This window comes from Medicago sativa, chromosome 5 (genome assembly GCF_051527215.1).
Source record: "Medicago sativa cultivar Bolivia chromosome 5, Bolivia_mono, whole genome shotgun sequence".
In the NCBI taxonomy this organism is placed as follows: Eukaryota; Viridiplantae; Streptophyta; class Magnoliopsida; order Fabales; family Fabaceae; genus Medicago; species Medicago sativa.
In genome coordinates this window covers 34747787-34772159 of record NC_140753.1, presented here as the reverse complement: position 1 = coordinate 34772159, position 24373 = coordinate 34747787, and the positions used below count along the sequence as shown (strand labels likewise).

At 38.0% G+C, this 24373-nt stretch overlaps 1 protein-coding gene across 1 annotated transcript; it reads left to right on the top strand.

Annotated features, from left to right (window-relative positions):
* The first annotated feature begins 6159 nt into the window (after window positions 1–6159).
* Window positions 6160–6501, top strand: LOC146922001 (uncharacterized). Its single transcript, XM_085711428.1, has one exon. The coding sequence runs from the start codon at window positions 6160–6162 to the stop codon at window positions 6499–6501; it is 342 nt and encodes a 113-aa protein (XP_085567554.1).
* Window positions 6502–24373: the final 17872 nt, after the last annotated feature.

Sequence of the window (24373 nt, the reverse complement as noted above, 5' to 3'; positions counted from 1 at the left end):
TTAGTAAGACGGTGCACTTTTCTTCTGCTGAAGAACAGAGTGAAGCTGAGTTTTTGTCTACTAAGCAGCTGAAGCAATTAGAACGTGATGGAATTTTGATGTTCTCCTTGATGACATCTTTATCTATGGAAAATCAAGCAGTGATTGATAAGATACAAGTGGTATGCAATTTTCCTGAAGTTTTTCCAGATGAGATTCCTGATGTACCTCCAGAAAGAGAAGTGGAATTTACGATTGATCTTATTCTGGGAACGAAGCCTGTGTCTATGACACCTTACCGTATGTCAGCGTCTGAGTTAGCTGAGTTGAAGAATCAGTTGGAGGATTTGCTTGATAAGAAGTTTATAAGACTAAGTGTTTCACCTTGGGGAGCGCCGGTATGGTTGGTTAAGAAGAAAGATGGTAGCATGAGGTTATGCATTGATTATCGCCAGTTGAATAAAGTAACGATAAAGAATAGGTATCCACTTCCAAGAATTGATGACTTGATGGATCAGTTAGTGGGTGCACGGGTGTTTAGCAAGATTGACTTGAGATCGGGTTATCACTAGATTAATGTGAAGGATGAAGATATGCAGAATACAAATCTTAGAACGCGATATGGACATTATGAATATAAGGTGATGCCTTTCGGTGTTAGTAATGCACCTGGTGTGTTTATGAAGTATATGAATCACATCTTCCATGCATTTTTGGATCGCTTCGTGGTTGTGTTCATGGATGATATTTTGATATACTCCAAGTCTGAAGAAGAACATGTTGAACATTTGAAGATTGTTTTGCAAGTACTGAAAGAGAAGAAGCTTTATGCTAAGTTGTCTAAGTGTGAATTCTGGTTGAAGGAGGTAAGTTTTCTTGGCCATGTTATTTCTGGTAGTGGTATTATAGTTCATCTGTCTAAAGTTGATGCAGTATCACAATGGGAGACTCCTAAGTCGGTTACCGAGATTAGAAGTTGTTTGGGATTGGCTGGTTATTACAGAAGATTTATAGAAGGGTTTTCTGTAACAGCCCGATTTTCACTAGTTATATTTTATTATTTATTTTTGTGTGTTATATGTGCTCATGTGTGATTATTCGCCTCTATGTGTATTTTTAGTTGGGAATTGTAGGATTCGGTGTTAGAAGGGTATTTTAGTCATTTTGGACTTAGGGGCATTTTGGTCATTTTAAGAGTAGGGGTAATTTTGTAATTTTGTTGAGGATTGTTTTTAGTGCTTAATGAGAGTTGTTATTTTACTAAGTTACTATAGAGTGTAGTAATTATTTTATTTACCGGTAAGTGACCGTTAGTGATATATTTTACAGTTAAGTGAGTAGTAACATTTGGAGTTAGAATAGAAATGGGTTAGGCCCATTAAGGTTTGTGAGATAAACCCAATTGGATAGAGCATATATAAACTCTAGTTGTTGGTGAAAATTAGGTTTTACAAACATTTATCATTTCATTTCATTTGAGAGAAGAGATAGAGATAGAGAGAAGAAAGGGTTTGAAGAGATTGAAGAGGAAGACTAGGGCTAGAAGAGGGATTCATCATCTAGGAGCTAAATTGAAGTTTGGGTTAGAGAATCTTGGTGCTAGAGGTAAGAGGGTTAGAATTCAACCATAATTCATAACTTTTTCTTTTACCCATTTTTATGAAATTGATGAATTGATTTTAATTGGTGTAAATTTGTGCATGATTATTGTTGTTATGTTTGAGAACATGATTTGTATGATAATTGTGTTGTTGTTGTTGAATTTGTAAGTCAAAATAGGTAGATATGAACATGATATGTTTTTGTATGAATTGGTGATGAGTTTGTTGTTGTTGTTGATGAAATTGCATGTTCGTGATATGTATAAATGGGTATATTGTGAATTGTGCTTAAATTGATGAATTGTGACATGTTGTTGTTGATTTGTGGTTGAATTCATGTTTAATAAAGTTGTTGTTGAATTGGATATGTTGTTGTTGTTGGTTTGTTCCATAGGTATTCCATTTGTGAAGTTGTTGTTCGGATTGGTGAAGTTTATGCTAAGTTGTTCATGTGAAGGACCAAAATGAACTTTTGAAATATGAGGTTGTTGACTGAGTTTTTGATGTTGTTCGATGAATTGGACTTGGTAGAATTTCTGTTTTCATGTTATGATTGTGTTAGTCGAGTCGTTTGGGAGAAAACGAGATTTTCGTGTGAAAATTCGAGTGTTAACCGTTTTGAAAATGAGTGTGATGTGAGGTTTTGGAAAATGATTTTGGGATGGTTGAAACTTGAATTTTTCTGTAGATTATGATAGAGCTAAGTGTCAGGAGCATGTAGGCGAAAACGGCATCGAAAACGGGTTAACGGTTTGGATTTTACGCGCGAAAACGTGAAAATTGGAAAATCTGATGCTGTCTGTCAGGTGGCCATCGTACTACGATTTTTGACCAGTTTTTGGAGTGTTTTCGCACTGGAAAAATCGTACTACGATGGAGAAAAATCATACTACGATTTTGCCTGACCAGAAACTTTAAAAATGCATTTTTCTTCAACCAAATTGCTTCCAAACTTATTCCTAAGTGTAGGAACTTTATCCTAATCATCTAGGGGTGTTTTTATGAAAGAAATGACCTTGTTTAAGGGATCTAACTTGGTTTTGTTTTGTAAATGAATTGGTTTTGCAAAATGATATCATGAGACGAACTTTGTGAATTTTATGATTCCGTCGTGTTTAGCCGGTGAAACGCCAAGGTATACCTACTGCACTTATATATGGACTTGAGGTATGCTTAGTTGAGGCATTGAAACTTGTTTACTCGATTTTGGCTTCAATGCCCAATTATTATTTTTAATGTTGTGATTTTGGGAGATGAACTTGATTGAGAATGAGTTTTGAGAGCCAATTGCTTATGAATCCTTTATGGATAGATTAATATGATTATGAGATGATGTATGAATGGTTGTTAAGTGATGAATATGATGTTTGTGATCATATGTTGTATTTGTTCCTTTATTTTGGATTGTAAAGAATTATGTGAAAAGGTGGCAACTATATGTTGATTTACGTGGAGATGATTGGTGATGCATATGTGTGTGACAACTATATGTTGCTTGTATTGTGAATGTTGTTGGTAATTGTATATATTTCAAGGGGTGGTGAATTGTTGTCGATGCATATATACTAATTGAATGGTGATGAACATGTTTATGTTATGTTATTTGTTGAACATGTTAAATGTTGATTGTTGGTGGTGAATTCATACATGCTAATATTGATGATGATCTTGTTGGTGAACGCATGTATGCAAACTGATGGTGATGGTGAAGTGATTATTGTTTGTGTGAACATATGCATTGAGTCGAGTCATATGTTCATGCATTCATGACTGATGGTGGCGGATTTTATATCCAATTGAGGTGATTACGATGTTTTTGTTGCATCGAAGGTGACGACCTTGAGGTGATTTGGTACCACATGCATCTAGAGAAGAGTCTAGAGCATCATATCCATTTGATTAGTTGATGAGTCGTGTCATAATTGAATATATGACTTGGTGAATTTGTGCATTGGTGAAATTTGGTGAATGTTGTGATTGTGTGGATTGGTGTATATGTACATTGGTGGATTTTGTTGATGGTTGTGAATAATTGAATTATGCTCTAATTGCATGTCTTATTTGTTTGTGCTTATACACTTGGTGAATCTATTTGATGATAATTAATTTGATAATAATGATGAAGTGAGAGTTGTATATGTATATGCATATGATGTGGTGATTTCCTTGATGATGATGATTACTTGCTTATAACTTTGAAATGTTGAATTGTACCTTTGAATTAAGTATGCTAAGTGGAGAGTAAGGTGAGTAATCCTTTCTTTGATTGATAATTGATGAACTTATGTCGATGATTTGTTTAGAGATTGGATATGCTTGCTATGCCATGTTAATAATGTGATAGCTTGAAATGTAAGTGATGGGGGATAATAATCATGTGATGCTAGTATTCTAGGAGGGATGGTTTTGTATATGTGATATGTATGATTCCTTGAATGCTATGTTTTCATATGGATTATGATGATGTAATGCTAACCCTCAGTGGTTTACCACCTACCTTTCTGTATGGACGGGTAGATGGAGTGCAGGATGCTTAGTTTGTTTGCTTGATGATGCCGAGGAGTGGAGTTCCTCTTTTTATGCAAGTGTCTAGATTAGGGCTCTGATCTAGGGTAGTTCTTGCATGCTGTTTTATTTGACTATGTATTTTGGAGTTGAGTTGGTACTTGTTATTTGAGATTTGGAGAATACATTTGTATTTTGTTGAGACCTGGAGATGTTTTATGATTATATGTATGTTCCGCTGCTATGTTATGTAAACATGATCTTTATGCATGTATGAATTGTGGTTTATTCGAAGACGTAGCATCTATTTCTAGAATATGTTTGTATATTCGCGCGTTTTACCGCTTATTAGAAACAGGGTGTTACATTTTCTAAGTTGGTTCTTCCGTTAACGCAGTTGACTTGTAAAGGAAAAGCCTTTGTGTGGGATGTTCAGTGTGAGAACAGTTTCAATGAATTGAAGAAGCGTTTGATGACGGCTCCAGTTTTGATTTTGCCAAGGTCGGATGAAACTTTTGTGGTGTATTGTGATGCGTCCAAGTTGGGCTTAGGCGGTGTGCTTATGCAAGATGGTAAAGTGGTTGCATATGCATCAAGACATCTGAGAATTCATGAACGAAATTATCCTACTCATGATCTTGAATTAGCTGCAGTTGTATTTGTGATTAAGATTTGGAGACATTACTTGTATGGTTCGAGATTTGAGGTGTTTAGTGATCACAAGAGCTTGAAGTATTTGTTTGATCAGACGGAATTGAATATGAGACAGCGAAGGTGGCTTGAATTGTTGAAAGATTATGACTTTGGTTTGAATTATTATCCGGGTAAAGCTAATGTTGTTGCAGATGCCTTAAGTAGGAAGACTTTACATATGTCTGCTATGATGGTTAAAGAGTTTGAGTTGCTGGAACAGTTTAGAGATTTGAGCTTAGTCTGTGAGATGTCGTCTCAAAGTGTTAAACTAGGAATGCTGAAGATTGATAGCGACTTCTTGAAAAGTATTAAAGAGGCGCAGAAAGTTGATGTTAAGTTTGTGGACTTGTTGGTTGCTGATAATCAGACTGAAGATAATGACTTTAAGGTCGATGATCAAGGCGTGTTGAGGTTTCGAGGTAGGATTTATATTCCAGACAATGATGAGATGAAGAAGATGATTCTTGAAGAGAGTCGTAGAAGTAGCTTGAGTATTCATCCGGGAGCTACAAAGATGTATCATGATTTGAAGAAGTTGTTTTGGTGGTCTGGACTGAAACGTGATGTGGCACAGTTTGTGTATTCCTGTTTGATTTGTCAGAAGTCGAAAGTTGAGCATCAGAAACCTGCTGGATTGATGACACCTTTAGATGTGCCAGAGTGGAAATGGGATGGTATATCCATGGATTTTGTGACGAGTTTGCCCAATACTCCTAAAGGGAATGATGCTATTTGGGTGATTGTTGATAGATTGACGAAGTCGGCTCACTTTATTCCGATTAATATTAGTTTTCCTGTAGCTCAGTTGGCGGAGATTTATATTCGAGATATAGTGAAGCTGCATGGTGTTCCTTCGAGCATTGTGTCAGATAGAGATCCAAGGTTTACTTCTAGATTTTGGAAGAGTTTGCCAGAGGATTTAGGTTCTAAGTTCAGGTTGAGTTCGGCGTATCATCCACAGCCAGATGGTCAGTCGGAAAGAACGATTCAGTCATTGGAAGATTTGTTAAGAGTCAGTGTACTTGAGCAAGGTGGAACTTGGGATAGTCATCTACCGTTGATAGAGTTCACGTACAATAACAGTTATCATTCTAGTATTGGAATGGCACCATTCGAGGCTTTGTATGGTCGGAGGTGTAGAACTTCGTTGTGTTGGTTTGAGTCAGGCGAGCGTGTGGTTTTAGGACCAGAAATTGTTCAACAGACTACTGAGAAGGTAAAGATGATCCAAGAAAAGATGAAAGCGTCACAGAGTCGACAAAAGAGTTATCATGATAAGCGTAGGAAAGACCTTGAGTTTCAAGAGGGAGATCATGTGTTCTTAAGAGTTACTCCCATGACCGGTGTGGGTCGTGCATTGAAGTCAAAGAAGTTGACTCGGATGTTTATTGGTCCGTATCAGATATCGGAGAGGATTGGAACAGTGGCTTACCGGGTGGGTTTACCACCGCATCTTTCGAATTTACATGACGTGTTTCATGTGTCGCAACTTCGGAAGTATGTTCCGGATCCATCTCATGTGATCCAAAGTGATGCTGTGCAAGTTAGAGATAACCTTACAGTGGAGACCTTACCAGTGAGGATTGAAGGTCGTGAAGTGAAGAAGTTAAGAGGCAAAGAGATACCTTTTGTGAAAGTCGTTTGGGACGGAGCGACTGGAGAAAGCATGACGTGGGAGCTTGAGAGTAAGATGCTGGAGTCTTATCCTGAGTTGTTTGCTTGAGGTATATTTTCGAGGACAAAATTCTTAAAGTTGGGGAGAGTTGTAACGCCCATTTTAATTATTTAATTATTTTAATGAGTTTTAGGATATATTATACTCCCTCCATCCCGGAATATCTGACCCATTTTCTAAAAAAAGTGTACCAAAATAACTGAGCCATTTCAATTTTCAATAGAACTTTCATCATTCCCAATACAATATAATACTAAATAATACTACTTTTATCATTCCCAATACAATATATTTCACTTTCCCCTTTATTTATACATTTTTCTTAATCTGTGTGAAATGAGCCAAGGGCTCAGATAAATTGGGACGGAGGGAGTATGATTTTTATATGATTTATAAGATGTACGTGATTTATGTGATTTTTTTAGAGATGTTATGAGACGTTGTGACTTATTTTATTATTAAATAAAATAAGATTCGAAAATAAAATAGTTATTGAGATGTGGGGTTGTTTTATAAATTTAAAGAGTTTAGTGGTTTAAGAGGAAATAGGAAAGAATAGAAGAGGGGTTATAAATAAGGAAGTCTAAGTTAGAAAACGTTTTTACGTTAAAAACGACTTTTGGAGAAGAGGAGAACAAGAGGAGAGGAGAAGACCTAGAGCTGCGATTTCTACTTCTTTAAGGTAAGGGTGAGACTATCTTTCACTAATATTAAGTCTGTGAATCATTAGATTGCATATAACATATTTTAGGTTGAGTTTGTGAGGATTTGAGAATTAGGTTAAAAGTGGTGAAATGATGATTAGATGATGAGAAACCATAGAATTGATGTAGAAAAACGTTTATAGATCATAGGGTAACCATAATACATCGTTTCAGTCAATTTAGGGTCGATTATGAACCCAGAAGAGCTTAGAATGGTAGAAATCGCACTTTTGAAAAGCTGTTTTTTTGACCTGATACTGTCAAAAATGTGGCACGATTTGGTAACCGTGGCACCATTTTAAAATGTCAAAAGTTGGGTTTTTCTGGTCGTAAAAACGTGGCACATTTTCCAAAATCGTGACACGTTTTCTGCAAACTTTTTCCTCGATTGTTTTCTATTTTTCACCCGTTTCTGTTTTGAATTAGCTTTCGGTGTAAACATGAAAGTTGTAGATAATTGAGTTAGCTTTCTAATGGCATTGGTTTGACTTGAAAATGAATTGTAGATTTTGAGTTATGATGAAAATAGTCCAAGTAGGTCTTCAGAAAATTTTAAGAAAACTTAGCATAACTAATCCCAAGTTAGTCCAAAAACTTATGGTTGGTTTCCAAACTTCAAACTTAGGTATTAGGGATTTAGTTGAGGTGTTTTATGAGTATTTAGCCTATGTATTATTTAATCAAACTTGATTTGCTTTTGAAGAATGTTTTGGACTTAGATATGAATATGAATGTATATGCTGATAGTAATGTTATTCTTTCAATGATCTTGGTTTGGTGTGAAAATGATCTGTGAAATTGTCAGAAGATGCTTGAGTGTTGTTACTAATGATATATAATCGTATATGCATTATGTGGAATATTACGATGTTTAAGATGTTGTTGATTATCATTTGATGTTGTTGTATTATGATGCTGATATGATATGAATTAATATGTGCTGCATATGTTGCTGTTGATCTTTATTAAGATGTAAAGGTCGGTCTAAGTCACGAAGTTATAAGATGTTCATGAAGTTTCTAAGACATAAGATGTTGAGTCCATGCATACTCATTTAAAGATGAGGGCTCATGCCCTAGGAGCTTATGCTCAACAGAGATGAGGGCTCATGCCCTAGGAGCTTTTGCTCAATAGCGACGAGGGCTCATGCCCTAGGAGTATATTTATGTTCATAAGCGACGAGGGCTTATGCCCTAGAATGGTACCACATGCATTTGCATTGTCAAGATGATATAAGATGATAAGTGTAACACCCATACTAGACGTATCTAGAAAGTCTAGCACGTGCGTTATCTTTAGTACTGGATACATTAAATTTTTACAACAATAAAACTTCGAATGAATATCGTATACAACAAATGCGTTCGTACAAATAAATTACAACTTAACTTTTCTAAAACATGATAAATGCATCCTTGACCATCCATATCTTGCTGCAGCTGGTACGAACGAACACTTGCTGAAACATCCATTCGGCTACTAGCTTGCTAAAACATCCTGATATCTGAAACAAATAAGGATTGGGATGAGACATAATGTCTCAGTGAGTTCCACCTAACCCTAGGCTATAGGCAACCACGGGGGAAACCTACGGTCACCACGTGTCTACAATACAACCTGCCGGTTGATTATACGTGTGTGGGGACTTGCTTTCTTAGACGACGGTGCTTACTAGGGCCGTCTTAATATTCTTAACTTGTTATAGGCTTCTCTGCTATACGTGTCATGGCGGTAAAGGGGGAACTAAAACCGCATTGCCAAGAGTACACTCTAGGTATCAAGGCTCTCTTGTATCTCTATCACGACACGATTCTAAACCGGACGATTAGGGGTAACCTAAGATCGTCGTTGGCATATCTTTCTTTACTTGCTTCTACTTGCTTAATATGTTGTATCTAACAACATATCGTCTCTTATCACAAAAGTGATTCTTGCTAACTTACTACTTCTTGACGATCTACGCCAAGTCTCTACTTGTTCTTGACGATCTACGTCAAGGCTCTATGACATAACATGTAAATATATGAACAATATGCATAGTTAGCTTCATTGATTATGTTAGCGTGTAACAAACAATTATCTTGAATTCATTTTATGGATTAGTCCCGAGTGGAGTAACCCCGGAAGTTAATCCCTTACTACCGGTGAAGTGCTTAGCAAGAGCGCACCGGACTCCCTTAGTGAACGTGCGGGTCCCTTACGGCTTACCCCGTTCCCCTTGGAGAACCTTTTGTACCCAACCTTGGATGGAATACAAAAGACACGGCACCTTAGCTTAGTGAAATGCGGCTCCCTTGCGGCTTAACCATTCCCCTTGGGGAACCCCTTGAATCCAACCTTGGAAGGATTACAAGAGACATAACACTCTTTCTTTCTTGTAAGTCTTAGTCTCATGCATGAAAATTAACTTAAACATGCTAACTCTTTTACCTCGGATCCCTAGACGATCCTACTAGAGGTAACTATATGCTTGCTTAACTTGCTTATGAATGGATATAAAATCGATTCACGTCTTGCCATACTCGTATGGCACATGCTTCTATGCGAAGATAATACTCACATTACCTCGCGTCTTATCAAGCATATTACTAATGCATAGCAATTCTATTTCTTTCTAACTATTCTAGTTCTCGATAACTATATCGAGGCTCTAGTTCTTCCCTTTCCTTAAAGAATATCTTGCTACCCGATCGTAATACCTTTACTTCGCTCGTATGTCATGCTATACTACACAAGGAAAATACTTGCTTTACCTTTAAGAAAACCTTCTTGCAACCCATGCTTTGGAATCATGATTGAGGGTTTACAGTTTAAAAAGATTGCTTGAAAAGAACCGCTCGCGAAAAGCCAAAACCACCCGGAAGCGAACAAACAATGAGCTGCCCCACTGTTTGCTCGCCATGGCGAGTGATTGTGTGTGGGAGGCGAGCACCTGCTCGCCACTGCGAGTAGGAGGCGAGTGGACACTCCCATTCGGCCTTCAAGCTCGCCTCGCGAGCCATTTGCTCGCCGTGGCGAGCTGTGACAGTCCAGAACTCTCAAAAATGATATTTTTCACTCAAAAACCTCAATTCCAATCATTCCAAAGCATATCATGGAACTAGGGATCATATACAACTTGTAAAACAGTCATTGAGCAAGTATTCACATGTGTAAAGTTACATGACATAAAAGGGGCAACTTTCTATGTGTAAACCCTAGAAAATGCATAGTTATCTTACAAGAGAAAACACATAAACCATGGGTGGTAATCTAACTAAGGAACTCACCTTGCAAGTTATCAAAGCAATTCCAAGCCTCAAGCTCAAGCAAGCATCATCTTCCCTTTACATCCAACCCTAGTTTGCTTCCTTGTTTCCCAAAGCTTCAAGTTTACCAAGAACACATCCCATACTCTAATTTGTGCTCAATCTTCCACTAAATCTTCCAATTTGCCATACCTACCATAAACAACCTCAAACCCTAGCTCTTGGTTCATCAATCTAATCTCCCAACCAACTTTCTCTTTAGCTCTTAACCATGAGATCACCAAGATAATTACTTAACCCCAAGCTTCCAAGCATCATCCTCTTCTAGCATCAACAACCCTAACTTCATAATCTATTCTTGATGGAGAGAAGAAGAGAAAGACAACTCAATACAAGCTTCTAATGATTTGGTGTCTTGAAATATCATAAGGTGAAGCCTTGCCATAGATGGAAGAAGTTAGAAAGGATAGAGGAAGAGAAAGAGAGAAGAAGGCGTGGAAGAAGAGAGAAGAAAGAGAGAAAATCCTTGCCAAAAACTAGAGAGAGAAAGGATAAGTGAAATGGGATATTTTGGTGCCTTTACCAAATAAATATCCTTTCCTACGCAATTACCAAATTGCCCTTGCCTTTAAACGTGTTAAATACGATACCGATACTTTTCCCGTGTTATGCTGACATGTCATAAAATATTGACTATTAACCACTCTCCCTGAATTATTTCCTCTGGCACGATTGACGGGTAATATTCCGATACTAGCAGACGGGATATTACAATAAGAGTTGCATAGTCGAGTGTGTTTTATCTTGGTTTTCGGGTGTCAAACATTGATTACGTTTGAACCTTTTAAACCGGTGATATCTTATTTTTTCTTGGGAAGGGAAAAAAGTAAGCAAAACCCTTGAGAATCGAGGTCCGGGAGTTGTTTTCGCTACGGGAAGGTGTTAGGCACCCATAACGACTATAGTATCCTATAGGAACCGTCTTTAATTTCTACGCACGCGCTTTATTTTTAAATGCTATTTTGAAAGTATTATTAAACCTAAGGGTATTCTAAGTGAAGAATTGGAGGGAGAAGAATGTTTTTGGATTTTTATTTTAGTTGAATTGAAGGAATTTTGTTCCTTGCCTACGTACCCGTTTAAGGGATCAAATCCACCGTAGTTCTCTTCCAAAAATGTTTTTGTTTTTTTTGTTGGTTGATTTTAAGTTTGAAAATGGGATTTTGAAGAATGGAAAGAGGCCTCAAGGGCATGAGATTTAGAAAAGAGTGAGGTGGAATTAGTCATTTGCAAAATATGGTCTAAGTATGATTAAAGTTCATTGAAATTTGATTAAGAAAAAGAAAAGGAAAATACAATGGGATTTTGATCCCAAGGTTTATTATGAAAATGATTTGAGTGGAGTTTGTTCACATTTTTTTGGAAAATTGATTTTTCTAAGTATAAAGCCTAAACATTCATCTAAACATACAATCCTAAACATACATCTAAACATGCATATTCTAACTATATAGTGATGTGTGTGCATGTGTCGGTGCTTGTGTCGGTGTACATCAATAGAGTCCATAGTCCTTTACATCATACCCTAGATACATTCTATGGCCTCTTTGCCAAGAAATTAAAAGCATGAAAGTAAAATTTTACAAGAATTCCTAAATCTTTACATTCTAACTTTTTGCATGAAAATTAAATTGCAAGAAATAAAAGTGCAAGAAATAAAAGATGAATATATGATATGAAATGCTATGGAAATGAGACATGAAACAAGAAAAGGTTAGTAGCATAGGTGAAATAGAACCAACATACTAAAGGCATGGCAAAGTAAATGTAACTTGAAAGTGAAGTAACAAGCCAAATTAACCAAAAGTGATAAAAGGAACTTGGCATTTTAACACAATTCTAAAGCAAGGTTAAAGGCCTAAATCCTCATGATATTAGAGAGGTTTTGAGTGACTTAGTTCAAGGGAAAAAATATGAGGATTAAGGTCATTAACTATACCAAAGATCATGGAATTTTCAAGTTCTTTATGCACTTTATTTCACAAGATACTTCACATTATTTCACAAACACAAGATTCACAAAGACTAACTCGGAAACAGCAAGTATACATCATATCTAGGAGTCACATTCACTCTAAAAATTTCAGATTCGAAGCCACATTTATGCGCTAAAATCCAAGTTCACAATCACGTCACAAATTCACAAAAAACTTAACAAGACATGCACAAACTCGCAAAACACAAACACATACGCCTTGAAGTAAATTTTAACATGTAATTGCATTCAAGAACAACTAAAAATAACAAGAAAAGTCTTAACAATTTTTTGGGAATTTTTTAGAGGGTTTTTGGACACGAGAACACGCAAAACTTCACAATTTTCAACAAAGAGCAAACAATTAATCAAGAAAATACCACACATTTCTTTTATCAAAATTTGATACATATAAACATCAAATGAAAGTCCAAGAATGCATAGGAAATTTTTTTAGGATTTTTCATGAAAAAATTAAATGGACAGGGGTGCAAATAGCGAAAATCAACAAAAGCAGCAGATACAAGGGGGTGTGAACAGCATACTGGGAAAAGAAGCCAAAAGAAAAACGTTGGGCCTGAGAGGGTATGGGGGCAGATCCATGTTTGTTGGATAGTGGCATGGGTCAAGTTAAACAAATATAAGAGAAGCATAAAAATTAGTTTGAAGTAAAAAGAAGCTTCACGTTGAAACAAATTGCTCTCCTCTCTCTCATCTTCATAAAACCAGCATCGCCTACTTCTTCTTCTTCTCAGGCGAGATAAGTATTTTCCGGCACGGTGGCTGCCGGCCCAACAGGGCGGCGCCGCCGCGTCGGACGACCCAAACAGCTCCGTTTTCAAAACTTTTTACATCTTTAAACATCGTTTTTCATGCTAATGACAAATCCGAGATTAATTTTCACAAACACATACACATATGGCATAGATCTAAACACATAGGAACAAGAAACTTTTACCTCTGAATTGGTCTGCTTCGCTGCTATGAGACTCGGTTTTCAGCTTCTTCTTTACTGGAATTCGGTTTCTTCTTCCTCGTTCCGTGAATTGGCTCAATTTGAATTCGGTTTAGACACTCTTTTCTTCATAATTCGTATTCTTGCCACTGCTGGATTCGATTTTGATCTGTTATTGCTTCTTTTCACACTTCCAATCCTCTTCTTTTGCAATTTCGGTTCTGGTAGGTTGAAGCTTCGTATTTCTTCTCTTCTCCCTTCTTTCCCGATCTGCAACCGAGCCTGATAATGGTTGTTGTAACAGCTTCGGAAACGAACAGAATGGTGGATGGATTCGGTGTGATATATGAGTTTGCGTATTGTTGTTTTCGAATTTTGGTGTTGTCGGAATGATGATGAAGAAGATTTGGACGGTTCAGTAATTTGTGGATGAAAAGGAGAAATTGATGATTGTGGCTGAGTTTGACGATGATGATTGTGGAATTGAACCGAATTTGTGACTTTTACGGTTGAATTTGCGGTTGTGATGATTGTTGTGGCGGTGGAGGGTGAAAGAATGTGGTGGTTTGAGTGGTGGTTTGGGTTAGTTATGGTGGAGGAAGGTTGTTGAAGATGGTGGTGGAAGTTGGTTATGGTGGTTAGAGTGGTGGAGAAAGTTTGTTAGGGTGGTGGAAAGTTAGTTAGAAAAGAAAGAAAAAATAGAGAGAAAATAATTATGAAGTTTATGATTTTTTGTGTATTTGTGAAAATGATTAATTGTTAATGAACCTTGACCATGACTTTGACCTATTTATAGGTGATGTGGGAATGCTTGGACCAATGATGGACTGCCACGTGGCACTTGACTTGTAATAAACCTTGACTTTGACTTTAACAAACTTAAAAATGGATTAAAATGCAAATGACAAAAGTACGAGGACCAAAATGAAAATTAAAACTAAAATTGAATTGAAAAAGTAAATTGAAAATTAACGTAAAGCGAGACGATTAAAACAACAAAGCAGATTAAAATGAATCAGCAGTTTTATGTGAAATGACCAAAATACCCCTGGAGGCTTAAAACGACTAAAAATGACTCAGATGAAATTTAAAAATGGATTTTTAACAGGGAATTAAAGCAAGAGCTTATACAAGCAAGTTAAAAGACTCAGAGACAAAATTTAGAATTTAAACAGAGTTTTGACACATGAAAAGACTAAAATGCCCCTAGGGGCAAAACTGACTCAAAATGACTTCAAACGCAATTTTTGAAATGGGTTTTGACATAGAATGGAAGCAAAGACTCACTCAAACTATTTAAAAGGACTCAAACAAAATTTTAAAAGACTGAAAGAAATTTTGACATAGGAAATGACTAAAATGCCCTTCTGTGTGACTTTTGCAAACAATATTGAAATAAAATGCAGAGAAAGATGCAATTGATCAGAGACATATCAAATGACTTGAAATGCAAGATAAGAAGAATTGATTAGTATTTTTAGGTCCAAAATTAGGGTATAACAGCTGCCCCTATTTAAGTTTCTTTGTCCGGAGAGTCAAGAGACGAAGTCTTAGAGTTGACGGGACGGAGATACTTAAATATTAACATTTGCACTGTTTTTGGACGTAAAAATACGCTTTCAGATTTTCAAAATTATGAATGCTATGCAATATTTGATTATGAATGCAAGACAAACGACTGGAGTCTATGGAACATGTCATGTCACTGGGGATTCATGTGGACATTGACAGGGTAGACAAACCAGGGGATAGAAAATAAGGTACAAGTTGTTCTTTGGATCGAACTAGCCACTTGACCAAGGAATACAAAACAAGAGATAGGTGCAAGCTGTTCTTGGGATCGAACTTGGCACTTGACCGGAAACATAGACATATAGGCAGATACAAGCTGTTCTTTGGATCGAACTTGGCACTTGATTGAAGATACAAACAAATAGACAGACACAAACTGTTCTTTGGATCGAACTGGCCGTTTGGCTGGAGACATAGACAAAAGGGTAGATACAAACTGTTCTTTGGATCGAACTTGCCGTTGGATCATCACCACATCGTGTCGGTAGGTGCAAACTGTTCTTTTAGATCGAACTTGCCGTTTGACCGATAACAAAGCATAAGCTGGGTACAAACTGTTCTTTTAGATCGAACTTGCCGTTTGACCGATAACAAAGCATAAGCTGGGTACAAACTGTTCTTTTAGATCGAACTTGCCGTTTGTCCGGAAGTATGGGTATATAAGCAGGTACAAGTGGTTCTTTTTGGATCGAACCTGGCACTTGACCAGTAACGAGATACAAATTGAGAGTCTGGTTTAACAAGATACCAATTGAGGGTAAATTGTCATTGACTTGATTTGAAGATAAACATGACCATTTTTGTTGGCCCAAAAGCAAGTTGAGAGTGAATTGACATTGATTTGAATTGAATTGAAAGTTGACATTGAAAGAGATTGATAATTGAGATTGAGCAGAGACATAGACATAGACATTGGATTGGCATTGGCTTGGAAATTGAGATTGACATTGACATTGACATTGACATTGACATTGGATATTGACATTGACATTGACATTGACATTGGATATTGACATTGACATTGACATTGACATTGACATTGGATATTGACATTGGATATTGACATTGACATTGACATTGACATTGGACATTGACATTGACATTGACATTGACATTGGATATTGACATTGACATTGACATTGACATTGACATTGGATATTGACATTGACATTGACATTGAGATTAGATATTGACATTGACATTGAAATTGAGATTGCTTCGAATTTGACATTGAATTGAAATTGACAGTTGGAATTGAAATTGAATTTGAGTTTGACATTTGGAATTGAAATTGAAATTGGCATTGAATTTGACAGTTGACAGTTGGATATGCAACATGTATGTATGGTATAGCAAGATTATTGGATGTATGAGCACATAAAATGCATGATTATGCATGTATGAATGCTTGAAATGCATGATTGGCTTGCAGTTTGACAGAGAAGTTTCACAGAGGCAGATGAGACATTGGAAGATTGGGCACGTAGTGGCTCGTGCTGCAACATATTCACAGGGGAAAACCTCTTTGGAGAGACCGTCGTTTGAGAGACGTATCAAAACCATAGCTGAGGGCAATAAAACTTGTAGAGGAGGGACCCTTGGAAGGTTCTTGGATACAGGTCGCCGTTGCTAGGCGTGTCAGTGCTGAGTAAACATTGGATGTTCGCATCTGTGGTCAATGCTTTTATATTCTTTTTATTTTCCATTTTTCAATCCCATTTTTGCCTGAACCGCCCTTTCGGGTTTTCGATTCACCGGGGAATAAATATTCTTTTCATTGCCCCATTTTTGCCTGATTTGCCTTCATAGGTTGTCAATCAGCGGGGTGCTCATTTTTGCCTAAGCCGCCCTTTCGGGTTTTCTACTTAGCGAGCTTTTTATTTTCATTTTTCATTTTTTCATTTTCACTTTCATTCTGTTTTTTTTTTAATTCTTGCCATTGACCACAGATCATCCTGGGGAGTTGATAGATCTCTGGCAAGTGCACCAAATACTATCGAAGTAGTAAAAATATCGATCCCACGAGGACTGTTTTTAATCTCAATAATTCAACTACGTTGTATTTTAGGATGTATAAAGGTTATTTTGATTTGCCACTAGGCAGTAGATTGGTTTGATTGCATAAAAGTAATTGCTAAAAATAAATTGGTTTTCAAGAATAAGAGAGAGATGAGTTTAGGTCTATCGAATCATCTATGTTCCCCTAATTGTTATGTTGCACCTATTCGTATGAATGATCTTCTAATCCCACGATAGTTAACAAAATAGTCCTAATCAATCCCTTGAGTTAGGACCCTCTTCTTAAACTACAGCCCCTAATCCCTTAGGTGGTCTAATGATCTTTGAAGGTTTAAAGCACGTTAACCTAAATTCACTAATAAACGATTATCCATTCCTAGACTAACCATGTTTATTAGAACAATTCAATAGGTCTAAGTAGAAAGCTATGGTCAGTAGTCATTCATTCTCACAAAATCATATTTATATTTGATCAGGATATAAAAAGCATTAAGAACAATTGAATTGAATAAAGACTAGAATATCATTCACAATAAATAGAGTTTCACAACATAATATCTCAATTAGGGTTACAACGAATCATCTCAGACCTAACCTCTAATGGATTTAGCTACTCATAATAGTGTTTACAAATAACATAATCATTAGAGGTAATAAAACATACACAAAGTGGTTGGAAGATGAAGAAATCGTCCTCCTGGTCTTCCTTGCAGTTGCAAAATCGCACTTGGCTCTCTAGAATTCGTAACCCTTGTTTTTTGGAATAGACTTCAGCATAAATAGGCACAGAAAATCGCCCAAATCGTGTCACGTTTTAAGTGAATCGTGACACGTTTTTACCTTCTGGAGCAAGAAACTGAATTAGGGTTTCACCAAATCGTGTCACGTTTTACCAATCGTGACACGTTTTCATAATGTCGAACCAAACCTTTCTGAAGCTCTTAAATCGTGTCACGTTTTTGATAAATCGTGACACGTTTTCTTTCTTTGTATTTTCTTCAGTTTTTCTGCTCTTTTGCTGCATAAGTCTCCTTGTGAACTCCATTTTTGTGCTAAAATACATATAAAATTACGTAATGACAAGATGTCATCACAACCCCAAACTTAAACCATTCCTTGTCCTCAAGGAATTTACTTGCAAAGCTGACAATTGACAGTGAAATAACAATTACCTATTCAAGCAGTAGTACCCAAAAGTTCAACACCTTACTAGCTAAAGATGAGCTAGTTTGACTTGTATGCATCCACCAATTCACAACTCCACGCAAATATTTGAAATAGGGTTCTACCAGTCGACATGCAGGTCTACATATTACCATACGCTTGAAAAGTTTCTCAACATCAATCAAAGTCAATATCATTACACACTTTTGAGGTCTTTAGGGTTATAACGGGGCTTAGGTGAAAGGTGGGATACGTTTGGATAAGTAGGCTACACAAAATTTGAGTTAGGCATTCCTACGAAAGTTAAAGCACAAAATTCAATCCAACACATTCATTCAGCTAATAGAACCACAGTTGCAAAGGTACTAGAGAATATTTATAACTTTTAGGGACAATCGAGTTTGAAGTTACTCGTATGTTTCAAAGTTTGGTCCCTTTTTCATCATTCATTTCATTTTCTCTCTTTTTTTTTTGATACACCATTTTTGTGTTTATTTTTCATTGATAAGTTCATTCTTTGTTCTATTATTCTCTAGTACCCCCACCCCAAACTTAATTGGTTGCAAATTCCAATAGCAACCCCAAACTTAATCTTTAGCAACATTCTACAATGTCTAACTCAGAAAAACATTATGGGGCAAGTCCTAAGAGTCTCTAAGCTTGTAATGTAGTTTGTCACCGAACAAAAAGTTCTAATCCTACCGGCTCACAATTGGTTAGGAAAGGATAAATTCAACAAATTAAAACAGGGTAGGCTTCAAAAAGGCTCACAGGACCAAGCACTTTTGCCTCAGTGTGTAATTAACAAAGACCAATCAATAATAGAGAAACAATGCAAGTTCTAGAAATGTAGTTGCATGGAAAACTAAGCTAAATATAAGTAAATTGAAAAACAAAATATGGCAATGAACCTTATGGCTGAGATTTCTGGGAGTTGTGACTACCTATCTTTACTGCCGTACACTTCGCCTTTGAAACACAAGTCACTCCTCCTTTTGAACTTTGGAATACCACTTGAACAACTATTTGTTATCAAACTGTAAAAAGTCAACTAAACAAACAAATTCATCAATAATAAACAAGTGCAGGAATAATTACATAAACGGGGAGTAAAACCGAGTTAAACTTAATTAAAAGCAATTAAAATTGTTCGAACATAAAATTAAAGTTACATAACCAAAGCGCTGAAACAAAAACAGAAAAATACAAAATAATGGGCCATCAGTAGCCCACTCAATCATGCATCTGGTCCTCTGGAATCCAAGTATTGGGGTCCTCCTCTGCATAGGTATCCTCCCCAAAGTGCTGCCTAGACTGAGCTCCACCAGCAGCAAAGTCAGCTCGGATCTCCTGCTCTCTATCCTGAGCTCGACCTCTGGTGACATCAAAGTAGTGGTCCATAGCCTCCTCGGACCCATCAAAGCGCTCGAAAGACCCAGTCATCTTCCTCCTGTTGAGGCAGACCGCCTCAGTGAACTCCTGACCAAATCTCGGACGGTTCCAATACTTCTGATCTGACACCTCATTCATCCAGTTGGCATGGCCGAACATGTAGTCCAGCATCATCGGATGAATGGGTGCATAGGTACCCTGCTGATTGCTCCCCTCTCCAGCAAAAGTCTGACTCTGAGGTGGTGGCTGTGGCTGTCGTGGTGGTGGCGGCTGTGGCTGTCCTGCTGCTGCTGCCTCGGCACCCATGATAGTCTGCATGCGGTCATGATAATCCTTGACAAAGCCATCCATGTAAGTGTCGGTGATGGGCTTCATCATTGCTGCACTCAAATCATTAGCAAACAAATCGCACTCCTCCTCCTCACAAAGCCAATTGATAAGGCTCAAATGAGGGAGTGCTTTCTTGGTACCTGAAGCAAACATATAGATATTGTCGGCAATTAACTCACCAACATTGATGGGTGCACCATCAAGAATAGCAGACAGCGTCAACAAGCGGGACAGCGGAATCTCTGAAGTACAAGAGGTGCCCTCAATAGTTTGCACCACAAAAGATGCCCACGCCTTTGCATGGGGCTTGAAGTCAGCCCTCAACAGCATATGTGACCCTCCATGCCACTTAGCACCTTCAACACAAATCTGCAATAGCAACTCCTCCCACCTTTCATCATCCCAATTCTTGCACTCCTCCATCCTCCTCTTCACATCACAAATCTCCGGTGGCACAATCTCCAACAACTGATTAATCCTCTCCGGGCTATAGTCTATCTCCTTCCCCCTCACATAGGACACATACTTCCTCCCCATATACCTAGCATTGGAATAGAATTCTATCCCAATCGTTTTGTTGGCCTGCTCAAATATCATACTCACAAGAGACTCCCATCCTCTCTCAGTGATCACTTGATGAAATTCGGGGTTGGAGATGAGTTTGGTGAAATCAAAATCTCTCTCCGGGATCACCCTATAGCCTCGGATGTCCTTGAAACGGTCACGGGCAGCAGTATTATAAAACCGGTGGTTGATGGACGGTGGGGGTGCGGTGTTAGGGCTAGGTTTGACAGGTTGTTTGCGTTTTGGGGCGACTTTGGCCTTTTTGGCTGGTTGGGCTGTGGCTTGGGACTTGCCTTTGTTGCGGGTCTCAACCATGGTTAGGGTTAGGGTTTGGAGAAAAATGGATATTAGGGTTAGGGCTGGAGTGGAGAGGATTGAGATGTTGGATTTGGTTTGTTTGTGGGTGAAGATGAAGGTTAATGGTGATGGTTTGATGATTGGAAGATGAAAAGATGAAGATTTGTGGTAGAAAAGGGTTAGAAAATCGTAGGTTAGGGTTCTGGGAAAATTTTGGCAGAGTTTAGCTACTTTTGGAAGTGAATGGAATGAAAATCGTGTTGGGTATATTTATAGGCTGGGAAAATCGTGTCACGTTTGGCCAAAAACGTGTCACGATTTTGTTTTGTAACGGTTAAATTTTTGAAACTGCTAAAATCGTGTCACGTTTTGGGCTAAACGTGTCACGATTGTTCATTTTTGAAAATTTTCTTGCCCAGAAATCGTGTCACGTTTTGGCCAACGTGTCACGATTTCTCAATGTCGAAATGCACCAGTTGAGACTTAGAAAAAATTTTAGGTGCCAAAAATTCGTGGCACGATTTCAGCATCGTGACACGTTTTCTGGAAATGTCGAATGGCACCTTTTTTAACTTAGAAAAATTTCTGAGAGGAGCTTCAGAGGGAGGGCAAATCGTGTCACGTTTTGCCCAAAACGTGTCACGATTTGCACAGTATTGGAAAACAAAAAAATTTTCTTTCCTCTGTCTGTTTCAGCTAAAATCTTTTTGTGTTTTTGAATATTTGAAAGCAATAAAAAGAAATAAGAAATACTACCTGAAATCTAAATGTGGGTTGCCTCCCACCAAGCGCTTCTTTACCGTCACTAGCTTGACTCATGACGACCCCTAAGGATCATTCAAAATAAGTCCTACCCTTGCCTTCGGTAGGTCGCCACCCAGATATGGCTTAACTCTTTGCCCATTTACCTTGAAACTTCGGTCACCTTCAGGTGTCATCAACTCGACAGCTCCATGAGGTGACACACTTTTCACCAAGAACGGTCCAGACCACTTTGACTTGAGCTTTCCAGGAAACAGTTTCAACCTGGAATTGTACAACAAAACTAATTGCCCACAGTTAATATCCCTAGACACTAAGTTTTTGTCATGATACCTTTTAGTCCTGGCTTTATAAATGAGCGCATTTTCATATGCTCTAAGCCTCATCTCCTCCAGTTCATTAAGTTTCAAGAGTCTTTTCTTACCAGCGGCTTCTTGATCAAAGTTTAAGGTCTTAATGGCCCAGTACGCCTTATGTTCTAGCTCAACTGGTAGATGACATGCCTTTCCATAGACTAACTGATAGGGTGAGAGCCCGAGGTGAGTCTTAAAGGCAGTCCTATATGCCCATAGTGCGTCATCTAATTTTTTAGACCAGTCCTTCCTATTTGACGCAACTGTTTTCTCTAAGATTTGTTTCAGCTGACGGTTTGAAACCTCTGCTTGACCACTTGTTTGTGGGTGGTAGGGAGTTGCAACTTTGTGCCTTATGTTACACTTTTTGAGCAAATTTTCAAGAAAATTATTGCAAAAGTGCTTCCCCCCATCACTGATCAAGACTCTAGGTGTTCCAAACCTAGTGAAAATGTTTTTATGCAGGAAGTTAACAACTGTCTTAGCATCATTAGCAACACAAGGTATCGCTTCAACCCATTTAGTGACATAATCAACACATACAAGAATATGAAGAAAAGAGTAAGAGGAAGGGAAAGGTCCCATAAAGTCGATGCCCCAACAATCAAATGGTTCAACTTCGATGATTCCTGATAGGGGCATCTCATTCCTCTTAGAGATGTTACCTGTCCTTTGGCATTTGTCACAATGTGCAACAAAGTCGTGGCAATCTTTGAAAAGGGTGGGCCACCAGAATCCACTTTGCAAAATTTTTGCCGCGGTTCTTTCTCCACTATGGTGGCCCCCATAAGCTGAGCTATGGCAGTGCCACATGATACTATGAGCTTCCTTACCTGCAACACAACGTCTTATCAAACCGTCAGTTCCTATCTTAAACAGATACGGGTCATCCCACAAGTAGTGGTTTGCATCCTTGAAGAATTTTTTTCTCTGAGGATAGGTCATATCATCAGGAACTATGTTACCGGCCTTAAAGTTCGCAATGTCAGCAAACCAAGGCCTTTCTCCAATAGCAAACAGTTGTTCATCAGGAAATTCGGCCTTGATGGCCTTCTCTTTGTTTGTCACCTCATCATTTTCCAGCCTTGATAGATGATCAGCTACTACGTTCTCTACTCCTTTCTTGTCACGAATCTCAAGATCGAATTCTTGTAGCAAAAGGATCCACCTCAACAGCCGAGGCTTTGAATCCCCTTTGGTCAAGAGATATTTAAGAGCTGCATGATCTGTAAAAACAATGACTTTGGAGCCTATTAGATAAGAACGAAACTTTTCCAATGCAAAAATTACCGCAAGCAACTCTTTTTCAGTTGTGGAATAGTTAATTTGATTCTCATTTAAAACCTTGCTTGCATAGTAAATTGCATGGAAAAACTTGTTCTTGCGTTGGCCTAGAACTGCACCAACAGCATAATCACTTGTATCACACATAAGTTCAAATGGTACATCCCAATCGGGTGCAATGATTATTGGTGCAGTTACCAACTTTTTTTTAATCAAAGAAAAAGCATTCAAACATTCATCATCAAAATTAAATTCAGTTTCTTTGACCAAGAGGTTACAGAGGGGCTTGGAAATTTTTGAAAAATCTTTTATAAAACGCCGATAGAAACCAGCATGCCCCAAGAAACTTCTTATTCCCTTAACATTAACAGGTGGAGGGAGCTTCTCTATAACCTCTATTTTAGCTTGGTCCACCTCTATGCCCTTCGCACTTATTTTATGCCCCAAAACTATACCTTCGGTCACCATAAAGTGACATTTTTCCCAGTTTAAAACAAGGTTAGTTTCGGTGCATCGTTTAAGGACAGCATCTAGGTGAAATAAGCATTGATCAAAAGACTTACCAAACACAGAAAAGTCGTCCATAAATACCTCAATATTCTTCTCTATCATGTCAGAGAAGATGGAGAGCATACACCTTTGAAAGGTCGCCGGCGCATTACACAGCCCAAAGGGCATCCTCCTATAAGCAAATATACCAAATGGACAAGTGAAGGCTGTCTTCTCTTGATCTTCTGGAGCTACCGCAATCTGATTGTACCCCGAATACCCATCCAAAAAGCAATAAAAGGCTTGGCCAGCCAACCTCTCAATCATTTGGTCCATGAATGGTAAAGGGAAATGATCCTTCCTTGTTGCGGTGTTCAACCTCCGGTAGTCTATACACATCCTCCAACCAGTAACGGTACGGGTGGGTATTAATTCATTTTTTTCATTAGCCACCACCGTCATTCCACCTTTCTTTGGTACCACGTGGACCGGACTTACCCATGAGCTATCAGAGATAGGGTAGATCATACCTGCATCTAGTAACTTCAGCACCTCTTTCTTTACCACTTCCTTCATTGTTGGGTTAAGTCTCCTTTGAGGTTGAACCACCGGTTTGTATTCAGCCTCCATGTGTATTTTATGCATGCAATAAGCTGGACTAATACCCTTCAAATCTGAAATGTTCCACCCCAAAGCTCCTTGATTGTCTCTTAACACCCTCATTAATTTTTCTTCTTCCAAAGGTGTCAAGG

What these genes read in the sequence shown, in the direction of transcription:
- LOC146922001 (XM_085711428.1), top strand. Translation starts at nt 6,160, where the DNA reads ATGTTTATTGGTCCGTATCAGATATCGGAGAGGATTGGAACAGTGGCT.